The following is a 14220-nucleotide window of genomic DNA, read 5'->3' on the forward strand; positions in this document are numbered from 1 at the left end:
AGATGAATGCGGGAGAAGATGGCCCAAACACACGCGAGGACGAAGATACCCTTGTAAAAACAATGGATTTCAATAGAGAGAGAGAGAGAGAGAGAGAGAGAGGGAGGAGAGGGAGGAGAGGGAGAGAGAGAGAGGAGAGGGAGAGAGAGAGAGATGGCCTATTACCTTTGGTGTGCTCCTGTAAATCCAGGTTCTGGAAACTCTCCGAGTCGGTCAACATATTGAGGTCGCTGAGAGAGACGGATAGAGAGAGGAAGAGAGGGGCAAACGTTAAAAGAGGACTGAGACCATTAAAAAGAAAAAAACTCCAGTCAACGGAAGAGGAATGAAGATGAGGAGACAGACGACTCGGGCCTGGGGGGGGCGGGGGGGGATTGAAAGTCCTCTAAAGTTACGTCTCAGAGGTTTCAGTGTATTAATAGCGTGTTGATGCTGGAGCCGACAGTGGCAACTTCCTTTCAAACATCTCATGCAGCGAGGAAGATCCGTTTCTATACGTGTACATGTCGCAACACACCACTGTGTGGTTTTGGTGAAAAAACTCTCATTTTGTGTTGGTTGTGTTGCCGAGGGGAGGACAGAGAGAGAGAGAGAGAAGAAAGTATTACATAGGTAGTCAGGAGGGATGTGTGGTGGATTGGATTATCCAGCCAGAATGGACAATGAATTTTTAAAGGGAGTGATGATGGCGAAGCACGAGGAAAGGCGAGGGAGAGAGAGAGAGATTAGCGAGGGACGGGGAGAGAGGGAATTTAATAACTCAGTTCCCATCTCTAGCTCACGGTAGTGTTTACAAATGATTATAGCAGCAGAAGAGAGACGTTACAGAAAGGACGCACACCCACACTTTTCTCAGCTACATTTACAAGTCTTCACATTGCTATGGTGTGCTCACGCACCTAAAGGCCTATTCTGCACGTTATCCTGAGAGGAACTCTACCAAGGCCAGACCTGGGGGGTGGCCGAACCCTGTTGCCACCCAGTCGTTTGAAGAACAGAAAAATTGATGCTGATTTTTTCGGGAGGGGGGGATGTTTCTCCCCAATTGTATCTGGCCAAATACCCCTCTTCTGAGCCGTCACTGCTCCACCCCCCTCTGCCGATCCGGGGAGGGCTGCAGACTACCACATGCCTCCTCCGATACACGTGGAGTCGCCAGCTGCTTCTTTTCACCTGACAGTGAGGAGTTTCACCAGGGGGATGTAGCGCGTGGGAGGATCACACTATTCCCCTCAGTGCCCCCTCTCCCCCTGAACAGGTGCCCCAACCAACCAGAGGAGGTGTAGTGCAGCGACCAGGACACATACCCACACTCGGCTTCCCACCCGCAGACACGGCCAACTGTGTCTGTGGGGACGTCCGACCAAGCTGGAGGTAACACAGGGATTCGAACCAGCGATCCTTGTGTTGGTATGCAACGGAATAAACTGCCACGCTACCCGGACACATGTGTGCTGGTTTTGTGTTAGGGGCTCAGATTACATGCCAACAATCGCTCCATGATAACCTTACTGGTCTCAGATCAGCCTCCCTTCAACTCTTCTTACAACTACTACTACTACTACTACTTTCAGCTGCTCCTGTTAGGGGTCGCCACAGTGGATCATCTGTTTCCATTTCTTCCTGTCTTCTGCATCTTCCTCTGTCACACCAACCACCTGCATGTCCTCCCTCACCACATCCATAAACCTCCTCTTTGACCTTCCTCTTTTCCTCTTCCCTGGCAGCTCCATATTCAGCATCCTTCTCCCAACATACCCAGCATCTCTCCTCCACACATGTCCAAGCCATCTCAATCTTGCCTCTCTTGCTTTGTCTCCAAACCGTCCAACCTGAGCTGTCCCTCTAATATACTCGTTCCTAATCTTGTCCTTCGTCGTCACTCCCAGTGAAAATCTTAGCATCTTCAACTCTGCCACCTCCAGCTACACCTCCTGTCTGTTCGTCAGTGCCACTGTCTGCAAACCTTCAACTCGTACAAGACGCCTTATAATCATGGGACCTGAGCTTGTTTCGTTATTCCACTATAGAGCTGTCTGCAAATACAATAACTACCGCACAGCCATGATGAAGACTGTGAAGACAGCTGGGCCATAATATTTCCAATTCTCTATGACAACAAACAGGTTTTTCATTCTCTTATATTAGACAAAGTGGCGTTTGTATGGATTTATTGGATTCAGTCTCCTCATCCTCTTGATTGCACAACTATATCAGCTGCAATGGAAGAAAATTTTGAAGTTCAATTTGAGCTTCACGCCGTAAAAATGATCCCTCTCTGGCCACCCTATTCAAAACTCCCTACTCAATGATAGAATGTGTGTGAGTGCATGTGTGTGTGCATGTGTGTGTGTGTGTGTGTGTGCATGCATGTGTGTGTGTGTGTGTGTGTGTGTGTGTGAAAGAGAGAGAGGGAACGAAAGCACAACAGATTGATGGTAAAGGATGTACTCACAGTCTGACACACAGCTCGGCCTCCGCGCACTGCTGACCAACAAGCCCCTGCACCTCCTCATAGGTCTTCCCCATCAGAGGAACACTGTTCCACTCCAGGACTTGCATTCCTACACGCACATTTAGAAAGTGGCACACAAATACATATACACAAGAAGTGCACAAAAGCACAAGCATACAAACAGTCTAAAAACATGCAGAATTAGTTTTTACTGTTTATCCTCTTTGTTTTTCCAAGATTGACAGGAAACATGCTCACCTCAAATGATATTGAAAAGGAAACCAAAAGACCTGAATGTCAAAGATATCTGACTTAATTAAGTGATGGACACCTCAGAAGATAAGCTGCATACAGCGGGAACCATAATACAGAGATGTATGTGAAGTACACTACCGTTCAAAAGTTTGGGATCACCCAAACAATTTTGTGTTTTCCATGAAAAGTCACACTTATTCACCACCATATGTTGTGAAATGAATAGAAAATAGAGTCAAGACATTGACAAGGTTAGAAATAATGATTTGTATTTGAAATAAGATTTTTTTTACATCAAACTTTGCTTTCGTCAAAGAATCCTCCATTTGCAGCAATTACAGCATTGCAGACCTTTGGCATTCTAGCTGTTAATTTGTTGAGGTAATCTGGAGAAATTGCACCCCACGCTTCCAGAAGCAGCTCCCACAAGTTGGATTGGTTGGATGGGCACTTCTTTGAGCAGATTGAGTTTCTGGAGCATCACATTTGTGGGGTCAATTAAACGCTCAAAATGGCCAGAAAAAGAGAACTTTCATCTGAAACTCGACAGTCTATTCTTGTTCTTAGAAATGAAGGCTATTCCATGCGAGAAATTGCTAAGAAATTGAAGATTTCCTACACCGGTGTGTACTACTCCCTTCAGAGGACAGCACAAACAGGCTCTAACCAGAGTAGAAAAAGAAGTGGGAGGCCGCGTTGCACAACTGAGCAAGAAGATAAGTACATTAGAGTCTCTAGTTTGAGAAACAGACGCCTCACAGGTCCCCAACTGGCATCTTCATTAAATAGTACCTGTTAGAGCCTGTTTGTGCTGTCCTCTGAAGGGAGTAGTACACACCGGTGTAGGAAATCTTCAATTTCTTAGCAATTTCTCGCATGGAATAGCCTTCATTTCTAAGAACAAGAATAGACTGTCGAGTTTCAGATGAAAGTTCTCTTTTTCTGGCCATTTTGAGCGTTTAATTGACCCCACAAATGTGATGCTCCAGAAACTCAATCTGCTCAAAGAAGTGCCCATCCAACCAATCCAACTTGTGGGAGCTGCTTCTGGAAGCGTGGGGTGCAATTTCTCCAGATTACCTCAACAAATTAACAGCTAGAATGCCAAAGGTCTGCAATGCTGTAATTGCTGCAAATGGAGGATTCTTTAACGAAAGCAAAGTTTGATGTAAAAAAAATCTTATTTCAAATAAAAATCATTATTTCTAACCTTGTCAATGTCTTGACTCTATTTTCTATTCATTTCACAACATATGGTGGTGAATAAGTGTGACTTTTCATGGAAAACACGAAATTGTTTGGGTGATCCCAAACTTTTGAACGGTAGTGTACGTACTTTGGTACAGACCTAAGTAAAAAAAAAATTATACCTGTTTTTTAGGTATTTGAACTGTTAGAATTCCTCTTTATGTTTCTGGCCATACACTTAAATCGCATAACCAATTGGGAGCATTATTTACATGACCGGACAGGTGAAGAACAACAGGTCTATAATCATGAATTAATACTGTGATGCGTTCGACCAACGCCACCACGACTTTGTCCAAAAGGTCTCCGACTACGAGACGGTTTTCCTTCCAAGACCTCTGTAATGGTGCCAAACAACGGCCTCTAGGTAACACCATTACAGGCTCTACCTTTAAAGGATTCAGTCCAATTAAAGTCGTGTTTTGCCATCTCATTGTAGCTTTGAACAAAGGGTTCGTCAATGTAACCATTCTACACCCGGTAATAAATGACATCATTCCATACCCTGATTTGATTGAACAATCAATCAACAATTGTCATCATCAGTAAGTTGAACTGTTTTCAAATACTAGTTGCCTAGCAACATCATACAAGCTAGCAAGCTAGCTAGCTGTAAAAAAAAAAAAAAACCCAAAACTTCCATTGAATTATTATTGACTGTATTGAGAGAGGAGGTATTTCTGAAGTTGAAAAAGATGACACGCCAAACACTAATGTACAACTATAAGACCTTTCCTGATGTAATCAAAATTGTTGGACTGGGTCTTTAACCGGGGAGGGGATTGACCCGGTGACAGTTCAGAGACAGTCCACACAGCACAGCAAACCCACTCCTCCACACCACACCCTGCTCTCCTGCAGGACTTACAGGGCTTGAAACAGCTCATCAGGAGGGCCCTCGGCTTGCGGCGGAGCTCCCTGGCTGCGTGTTTGATTGACATGGAAGCTGCTGTGAATTTTTGCTGACGGCAGTCGTCGGATTGAATGTGTGACGTGCGCGCACAGACGAGTGCGTCGCACTTTGCACGAGTACAGTCAAACAATTTACTGAGATCACACAGCCGGGAAAGGGGACGACAGTGGAGGGGCATGTATAGAGGCTGAGGGCTGGGTAACGAGTTATCATTTATCGTGTATCAAGGATATTTAACGGGATTAAATTAATATGACGGTTTCTTTCCTTCTTTATCACCCTAATTGTACTTGGCCAATTACCCTTCGAGCGGTCCCGGTCGCTGCTCCACCCCCTCTGCCAATCCGGGGAGGGCTGCAGACCACCACATGCCTCCTCCCATACATGTGGAGTTGCCAGCCGCTTCTTTTCACCCGACAGTGAGGAGTTTCACCAGGGGGACGTAGCGCGTGGGAGGATCACGCTGTTCCCCCCAGACCAGACCACCCCCCTCCCCTCGAACAACTGCCCCGACCTACCAGAGGAGGCGCTAGTGCAGCGACCAGGACACATACCCACATCCGGCTTCCCACTTGCAGACACAGCCAATTGTGTCTGTAGGGACGCCCGACCAAGCCGGAGACAACAAGGAGATTTGAAGCGGCGATCCCCATGTTGGCAGGCAACGGAATAGACCGCCACGCCACCCGGACGCCCTGAAATTCATACCTTGATGCACAACTTTGTTGTCTAAATTAATAGTAAGGAAAATCTATGGCTTGAAATTTCTCACATAATGAAGTCTGAAATATCTGTATTATTTGAAAACTGGTTTTGCGTCGACATTATACTTTACCAATCAGTTGACAAAACTGACAAGAGTGCATGCATGAACACAAACACACACACACACACACACACACACACACACACACACACACACACACACACACACACACACACACACATACATAAACTGCCTCTCTCTTTCCCTCTTTGCCCATATCAAATGTGACACAGTGGCACAGTTGTTGAGTGGGATGCTTGCTATGTTCCTACTGCTGACAGGATTGAAAATGTGAATGTTCAAGGCAGTATCTCACCTCACAACACACCGGACACCTCGTAACTCCTAAAATGCCACAGTGTTGATGCTGTCCTGTGATGAGTCTAGGAAAGGCTAAATTTGACTCCTCCAGATGGGGTGGTATAGATTGAAATGGAGTGGTGAACAACGTGTTTATGCACGCAGCCCTCTTGCACTAAAAGTGGGAGACCGTGCAAACCTTTACTATTTATTGGACGGCCTCCCTTTGGGAAGGCACAATTTTGCACTGGCACCTGAGAAACTGCAGAAATTGATCAAACTAGTCCCCTGACCCTTGTGCCCGTTTTGGGTCAAAACAACCCATTTTAGATAATTATTAATCATAAATACTGTTAATATTACCAATAACTGAGGTGAAGACAAGATACATTTTACAACGGTATAACTATAAAATAATTTGCTAATTAGTGAACAGAACATGAGGGTTAATATTGCTATTGCTAATGCCTGCAAAGCGACTTCACAGCAGCAGCAGCAGCAGTGAAGGGCAGTTGTGTAACGTGTCACTTGTTCTCTCAGCTGTGAGAACCAGATCGGTCCTGGTTTAGTCTAGACAAAACTGGAATCTGATCGCTAAACTGGAATCTAATATCCACACTGATCAAATCAAGGTGGATAAAACTCAATTTGGCTAACTTGTACCATATGGGCTCAGGGCTAACCACCATGTCTCACCTGTCTCAAAAAGAGCTTTGCTGTCACTCTCAACCTTACAGCCTACACCATTAAAAACAACCAGTGCAGGGGCATCTGGGCAGCGTAGCGGTCTATTCCGTTGCCTAACAACACGGGGATCGCTGGTTTGAATCCTCCTGTTACCTCTGGCTTGGTCAGGTGTCCCAACAGACACAATTGGCCATGTCTGAGGGTGGGAAGCCAGATGTGGGTATGTGTCCTGGTCATGGCACTAGCGCTTCCTCTGGTCGGTCGGGGTGCCTGTTTGGGGGGGGGGGGACTGGGGGGAATAGCATGATCATCCCACGTGCTATGTCCCCCTGGATAAACTCCTTACTGTCAGGTGAAAAGAAGCAGCTGGTGACTCCACACATATCGGAGGAGACGTGTGGTAGTCTGCAGCCCTCCCCGGATCAGCAGAGGGGGTGGAGCAGCGACTGGGATGGCTCGGAAGAGTGGGGTAATTGGCTGGGTACAATTGGGGAGAAAAAGGGGGGAAAATCAAAAGTACCATTGCAATCTTTTAAAAGAGAGTAAGAACGGCGGGTGAAGAATAGAGCGGTGGAGAGTAGAGAAGTGTAGAATAGAGCTACGATGAGAAGTGGAAAAGGTAGCAAGTTAATAACCGCAGAGGATAAGGGTCGAAGATGGAGACAGCCAGACGGTGAGAGGAGGAGATTGGTGGATGGAGAGCGAGAGGGAGGAGGAAGAAGAGTAAGTGAGAAGTGAGGAGGAGACGTGCTCTCGCTCCAACATCCACACGTCTACTGAGTGCCGACTGATGGATAGCTCTGCACGCAGGCCCAAATACACAGGCCGTATTTCATTCCCCCTCCGTCTGGCCACCCACAGATCACCGGTGTGGTGACCTCGCAAACACTGAAACCGCCGCCCAGTTAGTATTTACCCCGGCCCTCAACGGCCTCCGGTGCCTCAGCGTGGAGAGAGTGGGGACCGTTATGACACGGACTGAAAGAGCGAGACGAAGACGGATTGGGTGAGAGGGGGTTAGCTGTCCCCCAGTCTCCCTTTTGTGAAATCAATACGAGTCTTGGAATGTGTCTCCGCTAATACAGCACACGGCCATTTATCTGTAGCTGGTGTCAGCCAGAGGCGTGTAAAGCCGGCAACACAGGTTTTGTATCTGTGGGTTGGTGCAAACAGACGGCCGTGACCAGGTATTTCTAAGCAGAAGCACATATTGTCTTATGTAGCGTTTCCGGAAAAGACGAGAAAAGGAAGCAGCTGCATAAAGGACAAAAATTACCTCATCGAACTAAAATATGCAACTTTTTCAGAGAGAATATACGTTTATGAGCATCAATAACTAACAATTTTTCAAAATAATACATACTGCATATGCGTTGGCGTATACTTTAATAGTCTCCGATGCCTTTGGCTCATGACAAGAAATGTAATTACGTATTACATTACATTAGACTATGATAGCATTTGATGCATTTAACCTGGATTCCAGTTTTTGGATTGAAAACTCAAATTCATTTTCTATAACAGCTTAATCCAATTCAGGTCCATTGCAGGACACAAACACACCATTACTGACATGCATACCTGTGGGCTTAAAGTGTCCTATTCATTCATTCCTTCATTCCTTCATTCGTGTTTCATTCATGATTCATGATTCATTCATGTTTATTTCACTCACCTTCAGTGTATACTTTCAAACAGTACTTTCACATACAAATACTTTTTTACCTACACAATCATACACATATTACCATAACAAAGTTCAGTAGCATAAACGTAGCTGGCCTGCCAATCCAACAACGTTTGCTCCTACAATCTTTTGTAAGAATTAAAGATCACAAAATTATATCCATCCATTATCTAAACTGCTTATCCTGCTCTCGGGGTTGCGGGGGATGCTGGAGACTATCCCAGCAGTCGTTGGGCGGCAGGAGGGGAGACACCCTGGACAGGCCGCCAGTCCATCACAGGGCCCACACACACACACACACACACACACACACACACACACATTCACACCTAGGGACAAATTAGTATGGCTGATTCACCTGACCTACGTGTCTTTGGACTGTGGGAGGAAACCGGAGCACCCGGAGGAAACCCCACGCAGACATGGAGAGAACATGCAAACTCCACACAGAGGACGACCCGGGGACAACCCCCAAGGTTGGACTACCCCAGGGCTCGAACCCAGGACCTTGTTGCTGTGAGGCGACCGTGCTAACCAGTGGGCCACCGTGCCTCCCACAAAATTATAAATGAATATAATAACATGGCATCATAATACCCAGAATGAATAGATGAAACCAGAGGTACCCAAAGGAAACCCATACAAAGACAAGCTGGGATCAAGGCTGTGACCCAGCAGCAGTGCTAACTGCTCGGCCACAGCGTAGCCTGCAGATTACCCAATTTCCCCTCGGGGATGAATAAAGTATTCTGATTCAGATTCTGATCTGTGCCTTCCTATGCACAGAAAGCTTTTAAAGATTCTCTCCAACGCGGTGTTTTACGAGGACACAAGGGCGAGGCGTTCATAATCCCTCTACCTGCGAGCTTCTCTCTCCCTCAGTTTTCATGACCAAACGCGAGTCATGGCTGAGTTGATGAAACTCAATGCAAATTAAGTTCGATTTTCATCAGCCCCCCTCTCTCCCTCAGACCTCAGACCCAACTCGGACAGGTTTGTAAACTTCGAGGAACTTTCGATTCGAACCATCCCTCTTTTTCTGTTCAGGAGAAAAACGGGTTTTTATGGGGCGACCTCACCTTCTAGTATCTTCCCAGTTTGTTCTGCGGCCCCGCCAGGTAAGACTTTGGCCACGTAAGCGCCGATGTCTCCATTACTTCCGGGGACTTCTTTCCCACCGACCACACGGATACCTAATCCATTTCCTAGAGAGGAAGAGACGCAAAGACGGGTGAGAGACACACAAACGGAAATTAATACAGAAATACCTTAAAATTTGCAACCTCTAACATATTGTTGTCTCTCTTATTCTCTAGCCCCCCCCACCCCCCCACCCCACACACACACACACACACACACACACACACACACACACACACAACACCAAAGAAAAGACAGAAAGTGACACTGATACAGACTCTGGCACACATCGACACCTCTGCACACCAAACTACGAATATCAATAAATCCTCAAAAAGCACGCCTATTAGCTAACCCCCTACGTATCGCACAATTATTAAGCCCTTGACAAGGCAGAACCAGAACCAACCTCCCCTCATCAAACGCTGTAACACGGTTATTGAGAGAAGCACAAATTTGTCGAGAGGAAAATGAGTCAGTTCGGCGCCCAGCCCTCATAAACAAAACAGTCTCTTTGTGGGCTGCTTGCTAATTGCATGAGATAATCCAGCGTGTGAAGGATACGCCATTTTGAGCATGGCAGTGACTGAACAGTGTGGAGACGTGCCAAGTCAACAAAGGAGCCAGGAAATGAAATGTCTGCCTGCTTTGGGCCTGAAGGAGAGGTATGATGGAGCACTATGGTCCAGAGACTTGGCAGCTGTTGAGGTTTGGCATAAATATCAGGCAAACAGATGCATGAAGTCTACCATTCATGCTCCACAGTGTAAAACTCCCAAGCAGTCATAGTGAATATTATGATTATGGGTGGGGCGGGGGGGGGCGGGGGGGCAGGCATCGCTGCATTTCCCCTCAGTTGTAACATTGAAGCACAATGAGTGGATGCTGTGAGGAGCTTTAATGTAATGCTATCGACACCTCTGTTTCAGTTTGAATTTGTTTGAATGTGTACGCAGGTAAGCCTACTCATGTGCTGAGCTGTTGCATCACATGGGGCTTGAATTAAATTCATTTAAAAAAGAAAATTAGATTATTGAGTCAAAATACCAATATGCATCAGATTGTTTGTGTAACAAAATTGTGTAACAGACTGATGCATACGGAGATTTGTTCGCTGAGTTTGATGTGAGGATTTGTTGATCACTTCAGATTATTGGAACTGGTTTATCCCTACGGAGGCCTGTTTCTGCCACACTAAAAAAAAGCTTGCTTAATTGTTATTTCTTGCAATTACGACTTCATTTCTCACAATTTGATTTCTCGCATTTGCGACTTTGTTTCTCGAAATTCTGACTTAATTTCTCACAATTCCTACTTCATTTCTTGCAATTACGAGTTCTTTTCTAACAACCAACGAGCAGCTTGAGCCATCACTTCTGCTCCCGCTGGCGTACAGCAGCAGACAGGACTGAAGGCCACAATGGCTGCATCTGCTCTGTCCAGGTATTTAATATGGTGTTAGCCTACTTCGAAACTTGCAATGATAATGATCTTGTAAACATTAACCAGGTTTGAAATGGAAAGGGACAATAAAACTTAACTTTCGCCTCAACAGGTGTGAGGCCTATCTAACGTTAATGCTTTGAGCATTACAAGACCCTAACAATGGTGGCATCGCACAAAATATACGTTCTAATTGCAGTCAGTAAAAAATATCAAATATACTGTGCAACTCAAACATACTAACATACTGCAGAGGAGGTGACGCTGCCTGGCATCAAAAAAAGTCAGAATTGCAAGAAATAAAGTCGGAATTCTGACAGATAAAGTCGCAACTGTAAGATATAAAGTTGGAATTGCGAGGAATAAAGTCAGAATTCCTAGAAATAAAGTTGGAATTGCGAGAAATAAAGTCAGAATTCCAAGAAATAAAGTCAGAATTCCAAGAAACAAAGTCGGAATTGCGAGAAATAAAGTCAGAATTCCAAAAAACCGTCGCAATTAAGCAAACTTTTTTTTTATGCCGTGGAAACGGGCTTCCATACTAATCTGTATGTTATATCCTGCTTATTTAAATGTTCAAAATAAATCATCATTCATTCATTAAAAAAAAGAGTAATTTGTGTTGCCTTTACCTGAGACACTGCGGTCTTTGGAATCTCTCTGGAGTTTGACTCTGAGGTGAGGAAAGGGGTAGTATGGGCCTTTTCCCTGTCGCACAGACACAGTGATGCAAAATGAGGTAAATACAATATAAAGTAACATGGGGCGTCCGGGTAGCGTAGCGGTCTATTCCGTCGCCTACCAACACGGGGATCGCCCGTTCGAATCCCCGTGTTACCTCCAGCTTGGTCGGGCGTCCCTACAGACACAATTGGCCGTGTCTGCGGGTGGGAAGTTGGATATGGGTATGTGTCCTGGTCGCTGCACTAGCGCCTCCTCTGGTAGGTAGGGGTGCCTGTTCAGTGGGGAAGGGGAACTGGGGGGAATAGCGTGATCCTCCCACGCGCTCCCTCCCCCTGGTGAAACTCCTCACTGTCAGGTGAAAAGAAGCGGCTGGTGACTCCACATGTATCGGAGGAGGCATGTGGTAGTCTGCAGGCCTGGAGCAGCGACCGGGACGGCTCAGAGAGCAGGGTGATTGGCCAGGTACCATTGGTGAGAGGGGAAAAAAAGGGTGGGGTGGGGAATAGGTAACATGACAGCATCCAAATCCATGATTCAAGTGTTTTTGTGATACTGTGTGTGTGTGTGCGTGTGTGTGTGTGCACACAGAACACACCGTATCCAGACTGCATTATGAGCGGATGCAGGTGCATATGAGTGTGTCCTGCCCGTACACGGTCGACACAGTAAAGGCAATACTCTGACCGCAGTACGTAGAGGTCCACGTTGAGCATGCCGGCGAAGTTTGCACACGATAACAAGTGTAACTGCGTGTACGTATGTGCGCGGGCATGCATGTCACTGGTGTCACCTGTCTCCTCTCGTGTCCGTTCTCCAGCCGCCCGTCTCTGGGCTTGTCAAACCAGTCCGTCTCTTCCCGTCTCAAGTGGTAGGCTTCAGGAATTAAAAACAAGCATCACTTCAAAGCTAACTGGAAAATCTGTTTTTTTTCCCCATCCTGTCCACACAGGAAACTAGTTTATCTGATTTTAGAGATGAGAGAACACATGCTGGAAAGGGGCGGGGCACTTTTGAGAGCACAGTGTTACTTTGTTATTAGGATGGAGAAGCAGATATTAATGTGAGCACAGTGTTACTTTGTTATTAGGATGGAGAAGTAGATATTAATGTGAGCGCAGTGTTACTTTGTTATTAGGATGGAGAAGTGGATATTAATGTGAGCAGTGTTACTTTGTTATTAGGATGGAGAAGTAGATATTAATGTGAGCACAGTGTTACTTTGTTATTAGGATGGAGAAGTAGATATTAATGTGAGCACAGTGTTACTTTGTTATTAGGATGGAGAAGTAGATATTAATGTGAGCGCAGTGTTACTTTGTTATTAGGATGGAGAAGTGGATATTAATGTGAGCAGTGTTACTTTGTTATTAGGATGGAGAAGTAGATATTAATGTGAGCACAGTGTTACTTTGTTATTAGGATGGAGAAGTAGATGTTAATGTGAGCACAGTGTTACTTTATTAGGATAGAGAAGTAGATATTAATGTGAGCACAGTGTTACTTTATTAGGATGGAGAAGTAGATATTAATGTGAGCACAGTGTTACTTTGTTATTAGGATAGAGAAGCAGATATTAATGTGAGCACAGTGTTACTTTGTTATTACGATGGAGAAGCGGATATTAATGTGAGCACAGTGTTACTTTGTTATTAGGATGGAGAAGCGGATATTAATGTGAGCACAGTGTTACTTTTTTATTAGGATAGAGAAGTAGATATTAATGTGAGCACAGTGTTACTTTGTTATTAGGATAGAGAAGTAGATATTAATGTGAACGCAGTGTTATTTTGTTATTAGGATGGAGAAGTAGATGTTAATGTGAGCACAGTGTTACTTTGTTATTAGGATAGAGAAGTAGATATTAATGTGAACGCAGTGTTACTTTGTTATTAGGATGGAGAAGTAGATATTAATGTGAACGCAGTGTTATTTTGTTATTAGGATGGAGAAGCAGATATTAAAGTGAATGCAGGGGCGCGAGCAACAGCTCACAGAGGCTTAATTTGGCTTCACATCATAGATCCCTGGCGTGAACATGAATAAGGATACACAAAGCAACAAAATGGCGTCAGTTTATTGCAAAATGACAGGGAAAATAGTTATTGTGAGGGTGAACCAAAATAAATAAAACACTTTGGTGTGTTAATTTTTTTTATGAGTGTACATGTTGGGTACATATTGAGGTTTTTTTTTAATTATCCCCTTTACATCAATTGGCCAGTTGTTCAGAATGTGTCATGTGTGACATGCTTTGAATTTAAATTTTTAGGTTTTGTGCGTCAAAGTAAAATGCAGAAATGCTTATTCGTTTCACCAGATACCGGGGAATCAATCTGACGATTTTTTTTTTCAAAAATGTCAAATTCCGTCTGGTCACTGTCTGCCATCTGTTGACTGCCCTAAACTTTCCCAACATTTAGCCATGATTTTATGTAGATGTGCCCCCCCCCCATACAGGTTAATAAAGATGTTAGCTTAACAATAATTGGAGAATTGAACTAATACTCTACCATTGGTCGCATCGTCTCTGTTCAAAGCCATCAGGGAATCACTTAGGGCTGGAACCAAGGCAAATTGATTTACATTGCATAATCCTGGGACCCATATGATGTCATCAACATGGGCGATGTACAGTAATAATG

General features: G+C 44.9%; 1 protein-coding gene across 1 annotated transcript in view; it reads right to left on the bottom strand.

Moving 5' to 3' along the window:
- Positions 1-14220, bottom strand: part of pcloa (piccolo presynaptic cytomatrix protein a) — a 94649-nt gene that overhangs the window by 22938 nt on the left and 57491 nt on the right. Inside the window, exons 9-14 of the mRNA XM_056277081.1 lie at positions 14089-14136; positions 12369-12451; positions 11527-11602; positions 9391-9516; positions 2456-2564; positions 166-230 (exon numbers count right to left, since the gene is read on the bottom strand). Coding sequence (XP_056133056.1) covers positions 166-230; positions 2456-2564; positions 9391-9516; positions 11527-11602; positions 12369-12451; positions 14089-14136 — 507 coding nt within the window. The remainder of the gene's footprint in view (positions 1-165; positions 231-2455; positions 2565-9390; positions 9517-11526; positions 11603-12368; positions 12452-14088; positions 14137-14220) is intronic.

Source organism: Lampris incognitus, chromosome 3, assembly GCF_029633865.1.
Source record: "Lampris incognitus isolate fLamInc1 chromosome 3, fLamInc1.hap2, whole genome shotgun sequence".
Classification (NCBI taxonomy): domain Eukaryota; kingdom Metazoa; phylum Chordata; class Actinopteri; order Lampriformes; family Lampridae; genus Lampris; species Lampris incognitus.